Below are 19,617 nucleotides of genomic sequence, written 5' to 3' on the forward strand. Positions count from 1 at the left end.
AATTTATGTTATTTATATTTGACTAGCATAAAATGTATTTAGTCAATCAATATACATACAAAACATAGACACTGAAAGAAACATCATGGGAAATATGTTAATGAGGGGTGTGGTTTTGGTTTACACTGGTTATTAACACCAACACTGAGGTTATTTTACACCAATGAGTGCTAATTTAACACTTACCGAGTTAATTAAACAGCTGAATTAACACTAGAAATGTTACACTAAAAAATCAACACTAGGTAACACTGGTCAATTTGCCATGTGGGTATTCCTGGGTTCACACATCCCCCTCGCCCAATCAGGCCTTGAACTAATTTTCTATTATTGTAGTGCGTAGTAGAATAAATACAGGAGACGATGTCAGAGGGAAAGCGGGGGGTTCAAAGTCACAGTTCACACAAACAGAGAGCACCAAACCCTTCTAATCACTCTGAGCATGTGTGTAACCTCATCCCCATGATTCCAGTGTCCCCTGTACCCCCCCACCATCACACACTCGGTGCCTCTCTCTCACACACACACTCTGTGTACATACTCTCTCTCTCTCTCTCTCTCTCTCTCTCTCTCTCTCTCTCTCTCTCTCTCTCTCTCTCTCTCTCTCTCTCTCTCTCTCTCTCTCTCTCTCTCTCTCTCTCAATCTGTGTGTCTAGTCTCCTTACTCTTCTGTAAACACCACTGTCCCTTCTCGTGCAAGGGAGCACGGTTGTTAACAAGAAGCTGAAGCAGATGTCAGCTATTACAGTCCATTCATTAACAGCTAGATAACATATTGAAATTCTTGTGGTAGTCCTTTGCCATATATATGTCATTTTGCACTCTTCTTGCACAACCAAAATGACAATGACCCTTGGGAAGCACCCTTTCAAAAACATGGGTTGACCAGGAAATCAATGTAACTTAGCAATAACAGCTGATCTTGGGTTAGGACTAAGGTAACTTATATAAGATTGTGGCTGCGGTATTAACAATCCGTTGCGTGTACCACAGAGGCCACGTGGCAAGCAGTGCTATTAATAAACACATGTAGTGTTGCATAAACAGCAAGGTGTTCCCATGTGACTCTGTTCTCTATTAGCCCTCTAAAGGCCTAGCGTTCTCACCCTCACAGATAGAGGGCAAAACATTTTGGCAGTGGTTACAGCTGTGAGTCTTTTTGGGTAAGTCTCGTAAGAGCTTTGCACACTTGGACTGTGCAATATTTGCCCATTATTCTTTTCAAAATTCTTCAAGCTCTGTAAAAGTGTTGGGGATCATGGATAGACAGCAATCTTCAAGTCTTGCCATAGATTTGCAAGCAGATTTAAGTCGAAACTGTCCACTCAGGAACGTTCACTGTCTTCTTGGTAATCAACTCCAGTGTAGATTTGGCTTTGTGTTGTAGGTTATTGTCCTGCTGAAAGATGAATTCTTCTCCTAGTGTCTGGTGTAAAGCAGTGTTATTTTGCAGTATTACTTTAGTAACTTGTTGACTGAGAACACATTCTCATTTGCAGCAACGACCTGGGGAATAGTTACAGGGGAGAGGATGGGGGATGAATGAGCCAATTGGAAGCTGGGGATGATACGTTTTGCATATTTTTATTCTGTCTACTTTTATTCAACCTTTCTCTCTGTCTTTTAGGTCATTATTGTGGAGTCACTACAATGTTGTTGATCCATCCTCAATTTTCTCCCATCAAAGCCATTGAACTCTTGTTTTAAAATCACCAACGGCCTCATGGTGACTTCCCTAAGCAGTTTCCTTCCTATCCTGCAGCTCAGTTCATCATTGTATTAGTGTGTTATTGATACTACGTATTGTTGTTGACTGTTGACTCCTGGTAAAATAGAGGTAAAATAAAATGAACACTGTTGTGTGTTTCACTCTGACAGACACCAACGCTGTCGCTAACCAGGCCTACTCTGATAAGAGGGTGAACCATGAGGCCCAGGAGTTGGAGAAACGACTCAACATGCTGTCTCACCAGAGCAGCACAGGTGCTGTATCTCTTCGTTTATTCTATTCCAGCCATTACAATGAGCCCGTCCTCCAATTTAATATCTCCACCAGCCTCCACTGCCACTCCACCATTTATCTTCCCTCGACAACACTAGGAAAACACCAACCTTTAGTTTCATAAACAGACCTCACTTGCTTTCACTTTAAACAAACTTCAGGAAGTACCGCCACTCTAACATATGTAACGTGTACTAGTGTTAGTGTTATTATTCTCCATGACTAATCCATGGAAAATGCTGCATTTCCCAGTAATGGTGCTTGTTGCTTTAAAGTAACCTTCTAAAAGTATGTTTCTATAGCGTCATATTTATTATTTTGTGATTTATTGTGAGTATTATGGCTGTGAATACCAGTCAGACAATTGACTGAGGAAACTTATTTTGGATAATCTGATATGTTTTATTGATGTAGTGCCTCAATGTGTTGTGTAGATACGGTATATAAGTAATAGTTTTGTTTTTAAAGACTAAATAATGTGTTTTCTTATGTTGTTTTGGCAGCTTCCTCCACATATGGTCTGTCTGTGGCGGGAGACATCTGCAGCATATCAGGCTCCTCTCACACCTCCGACACCAGCCAATCAGACTCCATCGTCGGCAGCCGGCTGGCCATTTGGACTGAGCCTGTCACAACAAGCTCTACCCGCACAGAGACCATCATTGGCCAGTTACAGGCCAAGGAGAAACCGTCCACCAGCCTGGTGGGTGGAGCCCGTGTAGTAGCCAAGACCCCTCGGTCCCGGCAGCTGCAGGAGATTGGTCGCCAGAGCTCGTCCGACAGCGGCATCGCCACAGGAAGCCACTCCTCGTACTCTGGGAGTTTCTCCTCCTACGTGGGTAGCCTGGACTATGGCTCCCTGCTTAGCCTGCCCCCTCACCTGTCTCTAGACCTGGCCCCCTGTACCTGTCCCAATGCACCAGGACATGAGTACCAGGTACCCACCTCACTGAGGTACATCTATGACACCCCCCGAACTCTACTGCAGGGGGGAACAGGAGGGGCCAGGGGGCAGGATATCTCCACAATACCTATGGACCAGGTGGCCAGTTCACCCCCATTATGTGAGTCATCACAGGGGGGGAAAGATGCTCCTCTCGGGGGTCTCTCGGACAATGTTGCCAGGCGCTCCACCACAGAGCTCCTGCAGAGCCACTCTGAGGAGAGCAAAAGAAGGGTGGCGCCCCCTAGTGACAGTCAACACCCAGAGTCCTGTCAGGTCTGCAGTAGTTCCCAACCCACTGCCTCCAAAACCCTCCTCACTACCTGCCCCACCTGTGGAGGATTCAAGGTACAGAGAGCTGGGGTGAATGTTCTTTATTCCTCGTGTCCTCTCTCCTTGCTTCCTTCTCAAAACCTATTGGAGAAACTTAGGATCCTCTACTACAATGTGTTTTGAGAGGACACAAGGAATCAAGGAAATACATTTGAGATGTTCCCCTGGTCACTTTCATTAATCTATGGATGAAAAGTGTTAAAGAAGAAAAACATGTTTATCTTTAATCCAATTGACTGTATTCCACTGGTTCGTCTCACTTTTATTATCATCAAATTGACAAAATGTGCCAGAATGTGCCAAAATGTTTAGTTTCTTCGGAGTTGCTTTGTTTTTCTCATGAGTACCAACTACCAAAGTACAAAAATACTGTCAGCTGCTTTTGATTAGACTTCACTTTATAACAGCTTGTTCGACTGTGAGTAAACCCTTGTCATCTTGGTATCATCTGTTGCCGGCTATAGTTGTCAATGCGTCCCTTTGTGTGAAATCTATCTCACAGCAATTGGTGTTGGAACATTAATAATCTTGCTGCCTGTCTGTCTGCCTGTCTGTCTGCACTCTACTCAGTGTTGGGGAGTAGTAAACTACATGTAGTTCAACTAGTAATTGAATTGCATTTTGCAGTTGCTTGGTGGTAGTTGAACTAAATTCCAATCTTAGTAGTGTTTTCAGTAGTTAACAACTTTTTAGCCATGTAGCGGTTTAGCAAACTACTGAACTATACACTACTAAGAAAATAATACATAGGTGAAATAGGCAATAATTTCCTTTCTTTTTCAACATCAGACCTGCCTACTTGTCACTTGAAACACTTTTTGCATGCCTAATTCTCACTTTCTGTGTTTAATAGGTAAAGTCACACATTCTGTTAACATCTGACTCCAGAGCAATCTGTTCCTGCAATTTGTAGTCTATGACATTTCAGATTTAGATATGATAATTTTTTACAAAGTAGTTTGGATATAGTAAACTACTTTTTCAAAGTAACTTTAGTCAACTATATTTTTCTTAAGTGTAATTTAGTATAGCATAACTTCTTACAGTGTGAAGGAGTAGGTAGCTTGGTAGCTTCCCCAACACTGACTCTACCAGGCATTTGAGATATCAGCTGTCCTCTCACTCAATAAGGTCAGGAAATGCTCTTCTGTGTGTAGATGTTGTTCATGGTCGATTAAACACCTCCATCTCTGTAGAAAGTGTGTTTATAAGAGCATCTCTGTCACAATAGTTACTGCTCTTCTAAATGGGCCTCCATCTTGAGTTTGTACTACCATTCTGGGTTGTCTTGGGCTTTTTAAAGGCCCAGTGTAGTCAAAAACGTTATTTACCTGTGTTTTATATACATTTCCACACTATGAGCCTGGATGATAATACGCTTTTAATGTAAGAGCTGTTTGAAGACCTGAAATGTCAGCTTGTTTTTGGTGGGATGGCGTTTTAGCCTGCCTGGTGACATCACCAGACAGTAAATTAGTTAATAGACCAATAAGAAAGAGGGTACCAAACCATTCTGCCAATAACAGCTAGTTTTCAGTTTTCCCCTACCCATTTAGACTACTCCCAGACACAATCCAAGCAGAATTCTTGCTTGAGAAATTGCTCTTTGCTAAGGAGCAATTTTGTTTATTTTTGACAGTTTTAATTGAAAACAATCACATTAAGGTACTTAATTGTTACCCAGAAATGATTTCATGTTGAGATAAAAACGGCTGTATTGACCATCTTCTCTCACTTTGAGGTCATCCAAGTGCAGGGAATCGATTTTTACTTATTTTCTTTTTACAAACTTTGTTTTCTTCCGCTTTCTTGGCTTGTTATGGAACCACAAGAAACGATAACCCTTCAATTTGATCTTTGAATAATCTCATTTACAAGTGATTTACAATGTAAAACTGCATGCTTATATACTTTGAAAGAGGTATTATTCATACACAGAGCATGAGACTCTTGATTAGATAAAAAATATTTTCAAAAGAATTGTCAGTCGAATAGAATAGCAGATTTTTTGTTAATCAAAAAATATACCTATTTTATTAAGCAGTGCTTTTGATTATATTAAATCAAATAAATGATATTTGTCTCATGCGCCAAATACAACAGGTGTAGACCTTACCGTGAAATGCATACTTACAAGCACTTAACCAATGCAGTTCAAGAAATAGAGTTAAGAAAATATTTACTAAATAAACTAAAGTAAAACAATCTAATCAAATCAAAAAGTGACACAAGAAAATTACATAACAGGGGGTACCAGTACCGAGTCAATGTGCGGGGGTACATGTTAGTCGAGGTAATATGTAAAGTGACTATGCATAGATGATAAACAGCGAGTAGCAGCAGTGTACAAACAAAGGGGGGGGGGTCAATGTATATAGTCCAGGTGGCTATTTGATTAATTGATCTGCAATTTTCTGGCTCGGGGGTAGAAGCTGTTAAGGAGCCTTTTAGTCCTAGACTTGGTTCTCCGGTACCGCTTGCTTTGAGGTAGCAGAGAGAACAGTCTATGACTTAGGTGACTGGAGTCTTTGACAATTCTTTGGGGCTTCCTCTGACACTGCCTAGTACATAGGTCCTGGATGGCAGGAAGCTGGTCCCCAGTGATGTACTGGGCCGTACACACTACCCTCTGTAGCGCCTTACGGTCAGATGCTGAGCAGTTGCCATACCAGGCAGTGATGCAACCGGCCAGGATTCTCTCAATGGTGCAGCTGTATAACTTTTTGAGGATCTGAGGACCCTTGACAAATCGCTGACCTCCTCCTTATAGGCTGTCTCATCATTGTTGGTGATCAGGCCTACCACTGTTGTGTCGTCAGCAAACTTAATGATGATTTTGGAGTTGTGCTTGGCCACGCAGTCGTGGGTGAACAGAGAGTACAGGAGGTGGACTAAGCACGCACCCCAGAGGGGCCCCAGTGTTGAGGATCAGTGTGGCAGATATGTTGTTGCCTACCCTTACCACCTGGGGGCAGCCCGTCAGGAAGTCCAGAATCCAGTTGCAGAGGGATTTGTTTAGTCCCAGGGTCCTTAGCTTAGTGATGAGCTTTGTGGGTACTTTGGTGTTGAATGCTGAGCTGTAGTCAATTTGCAGCATTCTCCCATAGGTTTTCCTTTTGTCCAGGTGGAAAAGGACAGTGTGGAGTGCGATTGCGATTGCATCATCTGTGGATCTGTTGGGGTAGTACGCAAATTGGATGGGTCTAGTGTTTCCGGGATAATGGTGTTGATGTGAGCCATGACCAGCCTTTCAAAGCCCTTAATGGCTGCCAACGTGAGTGCTACAGGACGGTAATCATTTAGGCAGATTACTTTCGCTTTCTTGGGCACGGGGACTATGATGGTCTGTTTGAAACATGTAGGTATTACAGACTCGGTCAGCGTTGAAAATGTCAGTGAAGACACTTGCTAGTTGATCCGCGCATGCTTTGAGTACACATCCTGGTAATCCATCTGGCCCGAGGCCTTGTGAACGTTGACCTGTTTAAAGGTCTTGCTCACATTGGCTACGGAGAGCATGATTACACAGTCGTCTGGAACAGCTGGTGCTCTCATGCATGCTTCAGTGTTGCTTGCCTCGATGCGAGCATAAAAGGCATTTAGCTCATAAAAGGCATTTAGCTCATTTAGTGAAGCACTGCTACTTCCTTCTTTAGTTTTTGCTAGTAAGCAAGATTCAGGAGGATAGAATTATGGTCTAAAAAAAATTCTGACCATAAGAATTTCAAACATCTTAAACCAAATTGCCCTTCTTTCATCGAAGGGAGTCTGTTTTCACTCTCTGATGAAACAACTTCAAATGATGTTCATGTTATACAATATGTGACTTTATTGATATTTTAAACCTAGAGCTCCCTCGGCTGGTGGTGCATTTAGATATTAATAATCCCATATTGCTTTATCAAGGTTAATTTCTGATGACCTTTGTAGAAAACAAAAAGGGATAGTTCTGTTGATTCCTCTGACTTGTCTTTAGTGTAGTCTTCGGTCACTTTGAAAGATATTCCCTACGAGTGCCGTAAAGGTCCAGCCTTACAGTACAATAATTCCTCTGTTAGCTACCCAGCACCGGTCCTATTGGATAAAGCATTGTGTGAGTGCACATCTATCAACATCGTTGTGATACTCAACCTCAGCTAGGTAAACAAAGACCATTAAGCGCCCTTAGGTTTCAATAAGTCATTGTAACTCTGTGAGCAAGCCATAGTGGCTCTCATGTTTTTACATAAAGACAATGCCCTAGTTATATTAGTTGAAAGGCTGGCACAAAAAGAGAAAATATTGTGTGAAAGGAACTTTTTCATCTAGTCTGAATTATTGAAGATGTTCTCTTTCCTTATTTTCTCACAGGGGAACCCGCTCTCCTACACAGTGGGCTCGGCAATGCCAGCCATACCAGGTAAGTCTGTTCCACTGGCTGTGTGCGTGTGTATGCACACCGATGCTATTATATGCCTTTAATATCCCTGTCCAAGCATGAATTTATTTTCAGACTTGTTTATTTTGCAGCATGTTTCGATAAGTAGTTTGTTCTTATTAATGAATCCCATGAATTATTAAACCGGTGTGCAGAACCTGTATAACTAGATATGCGTTGAGCTGCAAGCACAGAACCTTTGGACTGAGGTTATCGAGACCACGCCCTCACCTGCCTCAGTGACCAATCGCAGCTCTGAGAAGCTGAAGAGGATGAATGAGGAACCAGCAGCTCTCAGCTGAGCTATTAGGCTCCCGCGGCACAACCGGAGAACCATGTAAAAAGACAAACACACAGAATCTGTATGAGTCAACGGCCTCTGCTTTGGGACGTGAGCTTACATCCCAAGAAACCTTACCACCTGCAGACCTTTGCGTGATCTGAACTCGGCTTGACAAGGCCACAAGGGGGGAGACAAGGGGACTATCATTTTACGAAAACGGCTTCAAGTGCAAGAACAGGGAGGAGTGCTATTCGCCCACTAGGGTGACACCAGCATTGCCCGGGAACAGCGTTGTCCTAAAGGTTGGTCAGATTCACCACAGTGGTGTATGTTTTGGACAGCCACTACCCTCTGGGCCTTGCTTGGAGAACAGTGTGGACTGTAAAGGGACACCTAAAGAAGAGAAGCCCATTGAAGTGCAACTGCTGTACCCTAAATTACAAGATGGAGGCCTTCCATGTGTGGAGGTGAAAGGTCATTCAGTTCCGTTGAAGGTAAGAGAGCGCTCCCCTTCCGATTTCCTCCACTCTTTATTGACTGAACTCCATGCTAACAGACAAAGCCTGCCTCTTCCTTCATGGATTCCTCCCTCTTGTTTGTTCACTTCTTTCCCTGTTCTCCTTGACTAAGATCTTTTCTTTTCTGTATTTCCTGGACTATTTCTCCTCCCTTTGTCAAGCTGTCGATGCCTCTATGTTTCTTCATGCTGCATTGATTTTGCGATTGAGCTGCTTAGATGGTTGGGAGAGATGCAGAGAATCTCAACCAGTTGCTTCAGGATGAAACAGAATGTTATAAGAAGCAATATAATTTTACATTACTGTGATGGTAAACAAGAAAATGACTAACTAAATAGACCATTGTCATATTTGTTCAGCATGACCCCAGATTGTATAGCATTACGCTGACTGTTATTTAGACAATGTGGTTTTGTGGAGGTTTCCATTTGTACTGGAAATGACATCAGGGCCACTGTTGGCTGCTGTGCTCATAACAGAGCCATCCCCATGAGTAATACAGCACTTATCCCAACCACACTAGGGAGCTCCAGACAATGTAATGCTAAAGTATATCCTGTCCTCTGACATGTTGCGGTCTTGTAAGACGTTGATTAATCAATCCACTGCAATCGTCGTTTCTTATCCTAGGATCAGACAGGTTACATGTTTGGGTGCCAAGAGACACCACTTCTTTGACTGCATTAGTACACAGCATGTACAGATGTAGGATCTTAATTTGGAAATGTAAAAAGTGTAGTGTAAAAGTTGTACATTTGAGGTTTAAAAAGGCTCCTGAAGTTTAATTTCCACTTTGAATTTTCAGACTTGATTTTCCCTTACGAAAAATGTATCAACCCCTATCAATTAATTATAATGCATGTAATAATTCACATTTCCTGTTGCTGCAGGATTATTTTCCAGCTGTAGCAAACTGGCTCAAATTAAGATCTTACATCTATAGTAGACAAAAAGGAAAACCTGATATAGGGATATTTTTCTCACAGGCTTTACTGCAGTGTAATAGGAGTCTGATGTGTTGTTGCACATGTCAAACACACTTTATTTTCCTCTTGCCACCAGACAAGAAGCTGAAAAGTAAGGAGGAGAGGAGCAAAGTTGAGTATGATACCATGGATAGCTGGGCGTTGGAGAAGAGTTCAGAGGTAGGAGGTTTATGAATGGGATTCCTCACTCCTCTTACGATCATCACACTCACATGCTTCAATTGTTTTTATTACTATGGTCCAAACTAAAAAGGAAACACCTTAGAGGCCAAATGTCTATGGAAAAAAAGGGAAATACTTAATATTTTGAGAAAGTAACAGCAAAGATTACAAGATATTGCATAGTTACATAGAACACTTTGGGTTGTTTATATATTTTTTTATAATTTATCCAGACATTTGCAGTCTGCCATTTCTTTGTGACCCTAGTATTTAACATGAGTGGAACAAACATTGATGAATGTCAACAATGTTTATGTGATGTGTCAGTACTGCTCTTATACACAATGGTGGTCTTAAGTGACAGTCCTTCTCATCTTAAAGATGCACTCTGGGATCTTAAGCACAAGAGATGTGTATCATATTGCACAAATTGCTAAATTCGTATGATATACAAATTGCTACATTTGTAACATATCACACAAAATGGATTATGTAGTACACAGTTGTATTTATGTAGTACACAGTTGTATTTATGTAGTACACAGTTGGATGATGTAGTACACAGTTGTATTTATGTAGTACACAGTTGTATTTATGTAGTACACAGTTGGATGATGTAGTACACAGTTGTATTTATGTAGTACACAGTTGGATGATGTAGTACACAGTTGTATTTATGTAGTACACAGTTGGATGATGTAGTACACAGTTGGATGATGTAGTACACAAGAAAACAGTGACCCATTTTGGATCGTGAGAGCCACTTTCAAATTTACTGGCTGAAATTATACAAAAGTTTGAGAGTGCATCTTTAAGAACAGTTCATTAGAATAAAGTGGCAGTTATTTTGGGGAGGATTATGTGGGTGTGCCAAGCAAGTCAGTGTAACACACTGTTTGGCAGCTATGGAGCAGAACAGACAGAACACATTGTGTAAGAGCTTTACTACCTAAGTCAGGATCTCTTACGCTTCAGTATGACAGGAAGCATTGAGGCTGCACTTTTCCATCATGTTTTCACACCAAAGACTGTAGCAAAACCCCCAGAACAATGGTCTCAGAAGAAAAGGCATGAATAAGCCTCAATAAGAACAAGAGACACTTCAAGCTACATGCCCCTTTCAGCTTAAGTAGACAAGCCTGTAAGATTTCAGTACACTCCAATTAGTCAATTCTAAATCTAACTTGAGTGACTCCCGTGAACTGTTGAGTAGAGATTATCTTTAAGTCTGGGTTTTAGTCTGTTGTTGAAATATTTTTTTTAAAATTGAAGTTGGACTGAATTCTTTGTAATTAACTACAGCCTCAGGCTTGACTTCGTTTGATGTAACCCCCCCCTTTTAAACAAGCATGTTACTTATTGTGTACTGTGTCTTTCAGCCAGAGGAGAAAAGCAAGTATGAGCTGGTGGGCAGTTGTGAACAACAACGGTTCCTTCATGAGACTGAAGGTGAGTGCATTTAATATTCCAGTGTTCTGTTCCACGATAGCCGAAAATGAGCGTGGAGAGAGCCAGATAATGAGGTTTGTCATTTATGGTAGTTTTTTTTTCTGAATACTGAGCCAGTCAAAACATTTCACACACTGTATATAGATGTTTCGATTGTTATTGACTGTACTTTTGTTTTATCCCACGTGTAAGTCTGTGTTGTTGTTTTTTGTCGCACTGCTTTGCTTTATCTTGGCCAGGTCGCAGTTGTAAATGAGAACTTGTTCTCAACTGGCCTACCTGGTTAAATAAAGGTTAAATTATTATTTTATTTTAAATCTACAAAGGCTGCCCTTAATGTGCCTCTGACTGGTGGGCAGTTTATTTTTGTTTATCTTCCTCAACAGAAAATTTGGGGTTTCGCTTCTAGGCTATCAACTTCTCAGGTCAACTGAGGTAACTTCTTAATTCTCAGTTGTCAATCGCAGGCAAGTTTTTAGCTGAACTTCACCTTTCAATTTCTCGCCGAAGTTCCTGTGCTTTCTCTCCATTAAAGTGGATCATTTGATGAGTTATCACCTGCTGCTCAGAGTGTGTGGAATGACATATTGACCGTCTGGAATGGCAGACAGACAGACAAACAGCATCCTGTTGGATTGAGACAAGCACCAGATGTAGGGGTCAGAGAGGGCGAAGAAGAGGTACAGACAGGTCTGTGACACCTGGAGTGCTCTGTGAGATTGAGCAAAGGTAATAGACTAGCGCCTGACAGGGAACACTTCATTTGACGAGGTGTACACACCTAGCGTGCCTTAACCTGAGCAGTGTATTTAGTTGAGTTGAGCTTATGCGGTTTCTGCATTATGATGCATTTACATCACATTTCAACATTCTATAGCAGCCATGTTTTCTCCCCATTAACATTGCATAATAGGGAACAATGCTACATAACTAAATGTCTCGAATTAGAACAGTATTCAACATTCTAAACGTTGGCCTAATTCTCTAAATGTATAGCTCTGGCCTTAACTAACATCTGATAAATAATATTACAGAAGAGTAGTGCCTGTGTCAAACTAGCTTTTTGCGTCGCCAACTCAATTGAAGTATTGTACAGTACAGTGAGTAAAAATGTGTTTTGTCCTGTTGTTTTACATGCTGTACACTTCTCAGGCTTCTGTCTCTGCTTCCATGTCTATTGTCACCTCTGTGTGTTTGAAAATGTCTGAGCGCTTCATCCTGCCTTTGTATTTATGTAACTCATGTTGCATAAGGAGCACACATTTTTGTTACAGCTGTGAGAAGAACACTCACTCTACTGTTGTACTGTCGTCACACAGCGTTTCCGCAAAGGATGTCCAGACAGTGAAGTGCACATGACAGAGTGTTGGCCATGATGTGAGGTGAAGGGACAGTCATCAGGGTCACTTAGGCCGCCCACTTCCACATCCCCTCAGTCCTTTACACACCTGTTCTGGAACTCTCCTCACCGCTGTCACACAGTGGCACCACACCCATCACTCATTCCACCACCATTTTCCTCCCACACTTGGCTTCAGTTCCCGTGTCACCTTGCCACCCTCCTCCTGTTGAAGCCATAACATTAGTTAGTAGTTAGAGCCCCTCAGGCTTGCTGGAACTCTCTAGGACAGGTCTTCGGTCATGAGAACTGGGGACACTGTTTACCTTACGAAAGAATCAGCTCTCTAGCGACTGTACTTTTTTAAATGTCCAACAACCTGTGCCAAAAAATTCCCTGAACTTTTCAAAACTGGCTACCTTCAGCTCCTTATTAAAAATAAACTTACTTCTAAAATTTCACAGAACTTCAGTGACAAAATAACCTCTCAACTGGGCTTGATAAAACAAATTCCTACCCACCAGAGTACAACAAAAAGCTAGAGTAGCCTCATAGAGCCCCTGCTTAGACAATTGGCACAGACCATTGGCACTCTGTTCTACAAGCCAAAGCAGCCGACCTTCCAAAGAGAATCCACAGAGCGGTGCTGCACCACAAAGAGCTGTCTGCCAAAATGGCTGCCCCCCTGCTGGGCTTACTCTGTGTGAACGGAGGCTAAAAGATCCCGGCTTCTGAAGCTGTGTGCATGCCCACTGTCGTAATGGGCTGCCATTACGGCCTGCTGTGATTGCAAGGGATGGTTAATGTCTGATCAATTAGGCATCAGTACTCTCAGACGATACCAAAGGAAAGACCCGCAGAGAGACTGCCAGTCTCGAATGGCTTCTCAATTACTTTGGAGAAATATTGCCCTGACACTGTTGGTGCTCAGCTGGTTAGGGTGCCAATGCCACCACTTTGAAGGATTGAAATGGAATGAAGGAATGGAATCGCTGTAGAAGTAGGTTGCCTTTTCCGAGCCAGTGTAGCCCATAGGGCAGGAGCCTATCTCCTGCTTCTCTAGCGTGAGGCAGCTTGATGTACAGAACACTAGTCCACTAACATTGCGTTTTATGTACTGTATCAGTATGTATGAGGGATACTGTAGTTTGACTCTCTTGAGAGAAGCTAAATGAAACAGAGGCTTGTGTCAAAAACTGTGTGTACTAATAGGGAGAACGTTTTATCCTATAGTTGTATTTGTGAAACATTTGTACAGTATCTGGTGCTTTTTGATCCTAAATCAAGCTAGCTGACTTTACAGGAAAAAGTGACGTAAATCCTCCCATGGTCTGTTTAGAACTATCTGTGTAAAGCGGTATCGGTTTTCCTATCCCACTGTTTTCACAGTAAGACGACCACCATAACTGTTTTATATAGAAAGGGCCTTTAATGCAGTGTTTGTTCTTCCAGATAATGGCCACTGGCTATAGGGAGTAGATGCACTGACCTAGAAAGATGAATGTGATTTAACAATGTTTACACAAGAACAGCTGCGTCCAGTGTTTTGCATCATGCCGTTGGTGATAGCAGATACACAGGTTACAATAGAAGATGTAGTAACATCTTACTGCAGTTTAAGAGATTTTACTGAAGCATTTAAAATATTATGTGAGCAGTAATGATTTACATCGCTATCTAAAAGTTTAACACCAAATTCTGTTATAGCCCTTGAATCAGATCCTTCACAAATCCCTATTTGTAGGTTGTAGTTGTATACGTTATTTAATTCAAGGCCGGGAACGCCGTAATGGATCAGGTTATGAAAAGCGATGGCATCTACTGTAGCTGATAAAAAGCGACTACTCTGAAATGTACATATTTTAGCTATGGTCTATACCATTGTAGGAATAAGACATTGAGGTCAATGGCAGTCAACCACCCAGTAATGTATTCCTCTCTTTACCCTGAATGGCTTTCAGCTTTATGACAGGCAAAGCTCTTTGGAGACTTCCTTCTCTTGTCTCTCTACACTATCTGAGAGCAGGTGCAAAGCATGTGGGTGGAACAAATTGACTTGCTGTATTAGTCTAATTTCTGTGTTTGACAGGAAAGACTGTTAAAACTGATACAATACACACCTTTTGGTTGTTTTAAGATGTACTTTCCCCACTATTTCAACCGTTCAGCAATAAATAATAACTTTAGTCCTGGGTATGTACAGATACCATATCTTAATTTGTGCCAGTTTGCTACAGCAGGAAAATAATCCTGAAGCAACAGTACATTTTAATTGTAATGTGGATTATAATCAATGAACATTTTTTTGTATGGGTTGATACATTTTTCGTTAGGGGAAACCAAGTCTGAAATATTTCAGTGGAAATTACAAACTTCACAAACCTTTTTAAACCTTGAATACACTACAAGTTTGCATTTCCTGCGGGGCAGGAAAATTCCTGTAACAACAGGATGATCAAATTAAGATACGGCATCTGTATAGTAGGTTCAGTTGCACACATTTGCTAATACCTTTTGTAGGTCCTATCAAGGACTAGATTTTTCTATGAGACCATTGCTTTGCCCTGATGGAGACACCAACAGAAACTCACAGCAGCATGTTAAGTGCCACAAAATGGCCACCAGTAGGTCACTAATAGTGAGAATATGGTAGAGTGTAGAGAAGTTCATTCTGGAAATAACACTCGTGTGGTTCAGATTCATATTTTTTTTAGGTATGCATCACCTGTGCCTGCTGATAAGTCAGCCTCATTTGGCCTCTAGAATGATCTGTGAATAACACCCTGGTATTTCTCTATTGGCAGGGGCCAAGTTTGTGTTTCCGCCAGACATGGTGGCTCCAGAAAGAGCCCGCGGTGATGGTGTGACATATGTCAATATTCCGATCAGCCCCATGTCTAAGAAACAGCTGAACTACATGGAGCTGGAGCATCAGGAGCATGCTGGGGTCAGGGGGACTGGCCAACACCTTCCAGGACAGAGTAAGAGCCCATTTTCTCAATAACAACCTGTCTTTTATGGGTGTCTGGTGGTCCGCACTTCTGTGATTTCAATGTCTTCTGCCTTGCTATGAATTTGTCTATCGCCAATTGAAATGTTGTGCATCTTGAAGTGCACTATTGTACATGGCTAACTGGGGAGGACAGGCTCATAGTAATGGCTGGAACGGTTTAAATGGAATGGTATAAAACATATGGTTTCCATGTGTTTGATACCATTCCCTTCACGCCATTCCAACCATTATTATGAACTAACCTCCTCTCAGCAGCCTCCTGTGACATGTAAGTACACTGTATATTGAAGGTATTATTGTGATCAAAGACAATATCAAGTGGCATACAATATATTTCTTGCGTGAGCACAAGACTCAAGTGTGACCATTTGTATTTCAGATTTCTTGGTTGCACGCAAAAAGAAACAGAATTAGTAGTGCTGAGGGATGAACCAAAATGTACATTTTTTCCCGGTAATTAAACAACTGACCGACATCAAGAACTATGTGGGATGCTGGGCTGAAGGGAGTTGTAGTTTTCATAGGCAAATATTCAACCTAGTTCAGTGCAAAAATGTAGTAATTAACTACAATGACCATAATTCATTGCGCCAGCTCGGACAGAGACTTTTTCACCTGCTAAATTAAGTTAGATACACATAGACCACATGAGAGCGAGGAATGTGCATAATACAACTACGAGAAGGAAAGAGACAGTTTGTGAAAGTATGCCTTAGCTACTTTGAAGAACTAGTTAAATAATTTTGTCAGACAGCTCTGCAGAATACTTCGGCAGGCTAGTCTAGATAAATAGGATGACTAAAGACAGTACAGTATGGGGAGCACAGAGACAACCTGCGTTATCTATCTGGCTGGCTGCTACTGCCTGAGCAGAGACAAGAGGATTAATTTAAGGAATGAAAAATATTAAAGTCAGTAAATAAAAACAAATTAATATACACAACTGAAGTATTGTATTATTTCATAGTCGTTTCCTATTTTTCTACCCAATGTGGACCTGAGATAGGCAATGGAATATTTTCAATCTTTTGGAAATTTTATGATCACAATGATCACAATTGTTGGCTATGGAATTTTAATTGAAAAGCTCTAAAATAATTTTACTGTCTTTATTTCATCATGTATTTAGTGTTTGAAAAATCGTCGAAACCAAAATCAAAAATGTACTATAATGTACTATAATAAACTGAACCGACCTCACCGACCTCAAAAAGCGCTAATCGCTCAGAACTACAGGATGGTGAAGAGGGACAGGGTAGCTTGCGACCACTGGCGTATCGATTCCAATAAGACTTGAGAGACTCTTGGTAAATGATAATCCCCTATTTCTATTTCTCCATTAGTTGGAGATTGCTCCCGATCTTTCCGAGTGACAACTGAGCCACCGTCATCAGCGTGGTCTAATCGGCAGAAAAGTCTACCATTAACGTCATTACTCTCCGGGAATATGAGGGACAGTCTTGCTCAACGCGAGAAAGGTTCATTTCCAATGTCAGCGAGAGGATTTCCGTCCCGGTGTGTGCCATCATCTATATATCACTTGGAGGAGCAGCGTTCCAGTTTAGCCGCGTCAGAAGGTCATAGGGCGTTCGGAATACCATGGTGAAGTCTCTTGCTCTAATGTGGTCATCTTCCCAGAGTGTGTTGACGTGTGTGTGTGTGTGTGTGTGTGTGTGCGTGCGAGCATGTGTGTAAGGATTTGTCCACTTTATGAGATCGCCTGGAGAATGCATAGCTGAAGCAATCTTGAAGTCAATCTCATTGCTTCCTCTGTAGCTCAAGGACAGGAATATATTGCTGTTCTCTCATTTGAATGGTAACCGTACACAAGAGTGATCACTCATTGTTTTTAAATAAACCTCCCTACCGTGTTCATTCTATTTTTATGCACGGGTCAACAATATTACTGATCTCATGGACTGTCTGGTGTTTCTTCACTCTACAGGGAAAAGTTCCTCTAAATATGCCCTGATCGACATCACTGCTACGGATGCCGCCCACAAAACGGGTACCCAGCATGCCTTGGGGAGAGAGGAGGGTCTTCACACCCTGGAGCAGAGGAGGAGGGTAGTACCACAGTGACATCCCAACTCCAATCTTGACCTCCACAGGGCATATGACTGGCCTAGACTAGGCAGTTTAGAATTCACCAGAAACATGGATTTCCTGGGACGCCTCAAGTTGCCGTGATGTCAAACTCCTCTGAGATCTGCCAGATTTGATATCTTTAACACCGATTGTTGACAGCTTCCATTGAATTTTGTCCCAATTACTGGGCTCTTCCGGGGAAGGCTAACCCCAAGAATCACGCCTTCTGCCCTCAGTGTGAATTATACCAACAGTAGGCCTACAGCACTGACGCTCCACAATCATCACGAAAGCAACATGAAATCAGACTCTAAGGAAAAAAACTAAAGTTGCTGCTTGGATGGAAGGGAACATTTCAATCAAGGCTCTCTTTAGCTGTGTTCACATTGGCAGTTTAAAGTGACTCAAATCCTATTTATTTGCATTTCTGATTTGCATCTGCTCTTTTTCCTGCAGACTGACCAGTTCAAAAGCACATGTAATCGGACATTTCAACCTACATTTCAAAGGTGGTTTAGGTGGTTTGAAGAGATACAAATCTGATTCCTGGCCATGTAAATTTTGGCTAAACGGTCAAATCTGAATTATTTTCCCTCAAGGGGTTTTTAGACTGTTATTCGGCATATCTTGTTGCTTGCTAGCTGCTCTGTTGGCAGTTTGACGTGAACATGCGGTAGCTAACTAGCTTGTTAATTGTTTACCAACAAATGAGTGAATGTGCTAGAAAGCTAAACAGCTACCTAGCTAACTAGCCAAAATAGACTGGATCATTTTAAAAGTGTTCTTACACTATGATTTTGAACATTCAAAGCAACTGGGAAATGTCCATGGCAGGCATTGTTGCCACCTTATCTTGCTACCTAACTTCTGAGGGATCGGATGCACAAGCACCACCACCAATCAGCCTACAACACCGCACACACATCCATCATTACTACTAGCATAGCTTTGTCAGCAAATGGTGTCAGAACACACTAATCTGATTTTGTCACTTGTAACTTGCTGTTTGGACATTCAGTAGTCCAGAACGGATTTGAAAAACACAACTGATTTGCAGTGTGAACAAGGCTTTTGTATATTCAGAAATCTCATTAGAAGGCATTATGTCACTGTCACAGCCCGGGCAGACTTGGGTGGAGTGGGGGACTGAAAGTGCCAGTCTTAGGGGGAGTCATTACCCGGACGAGCAGTGGGTTTTTCACAGTCTTACCAGTGCCACCCCTAATCTGATACAATACGATTAGAATCTCATTTGGGGAAGATGAGGGAGATGAAAAAATGAAGAGCGTCCCCCTCCATAACTCCTCTCTGATTATCATTGTATTAATTCTACAGCGGTTAGTTGTACGAAAGACTTGATTGAGGCCTTTTGATAGAGGCTAGTTCAGCACAGGGCCGGGAAGATAATGGATAATCAGTCTCTATTTGTCCTGTACATTACATGCAGTCTTACTCATTCAGAATGCTCACCACGCTTTTTAGAAACTTTGTGAAGCTAATGCAACAAAGTGGGCATAGAAGCTGCGGCGGTCTTTGTATACCGATGAGAACAACACAATTAAATCCTCATTAATGGCTTCTGATGACTCAGCCCAGGCTTGTTATTGTTCTGTGTTGTCTAAATGAACTTTGGTTGGCTTGAGTGCGGCTAATTGCCCACTGTTGACCACATATGTAGAGTTCATTTCTAGGTGCTCTCCATTTGTTTTTCAGCTTTCACGGTTCACGTGGCTTCACTGAGGGACAGACAGAGCTTTAGCAACACACACCCTATAAATAATTCAGAACATGTCGAAAGAAAATTCATAGGATTTTTTTTCAGCTTTGCAGAAATGAAAAATGTAAAACAATATCCCGGAAATGTTTTTCAGAAGAGCCTTTGGCCCCCATTATGCACACATACATTTTTGAAATAGATAATTTAAGACAGGAGTTCCTTTGTATATTTTACCTTAGAGGAATATAAATTGCTTCTTGTCCGTATTCCCTACTGTTTGTTGAAAGTTTCACCGATAGGAAAAGATTCTACCATAGTAGTTACTACATCATTCTGTAGTAAACTGTAGTATACTGTAGAATACTAT

General features: G+C 41.6%; 1 protein-coding gene across 1 annotated transcript in view; it reads left to right on the forward strand.

Annotated features, from left to right (window-relative positions):
• LOC109897070 (protein Dok-7) overlaps positions 1-19,111 on the forward strand; it is a 34,194-nt gene extending 15,083 nt beyond the window's left edge. Inside the window, exons 6-12 of the mRNA XM_020491593.2 lie at positions 1,879-1,983; positions 2,506-3,293; positions 7,629-7,677; positions 9,559-9,641; positions 11,024-11,093; positions 15,237-15,413; positions 17,391-19,111. Of these exons, the coding sequence (XP_020347182.1) occupies positions 1,879-1,983; positions 2,506-3,293; positions 7,629-7,677; positions 9,559-9,641; positions 11,024-11,093; positions 15,237-15,413; positions 17,391-17,527 (1,409 nt within the window). The 3' untranslated portion in view covers positions 17,528-19,111. The remainder of the gene's footprint in view (positions 1-1,878; positions 1,984-2,505; positions 3,294-7,628; positions 7,678-9,558; positions 9,642-11,023; positions 11,094-15,236; positions 15,414-17,390) is intronic.
• Positions 19,112-19,617: the final 506 nt, after the last annotated feature.

The sequence above is a fragment of the Oncorhynchus kisutch genome, linkage group LG9 (assembly GCF_002021735.2).
Source record: "Oncorhynchus kisutch isolate 150728-3 linkage group LG9, Okis_V2, whole genome shotgun sequence".
Taxonomy (NCBI): domain Eukaryota; kingdom Metazoa; phylum Chordata; class Actinopteri; order Salmoniformes; family Salmonidae; genus Oncorhynchus; species Oncorhynchus kisutch.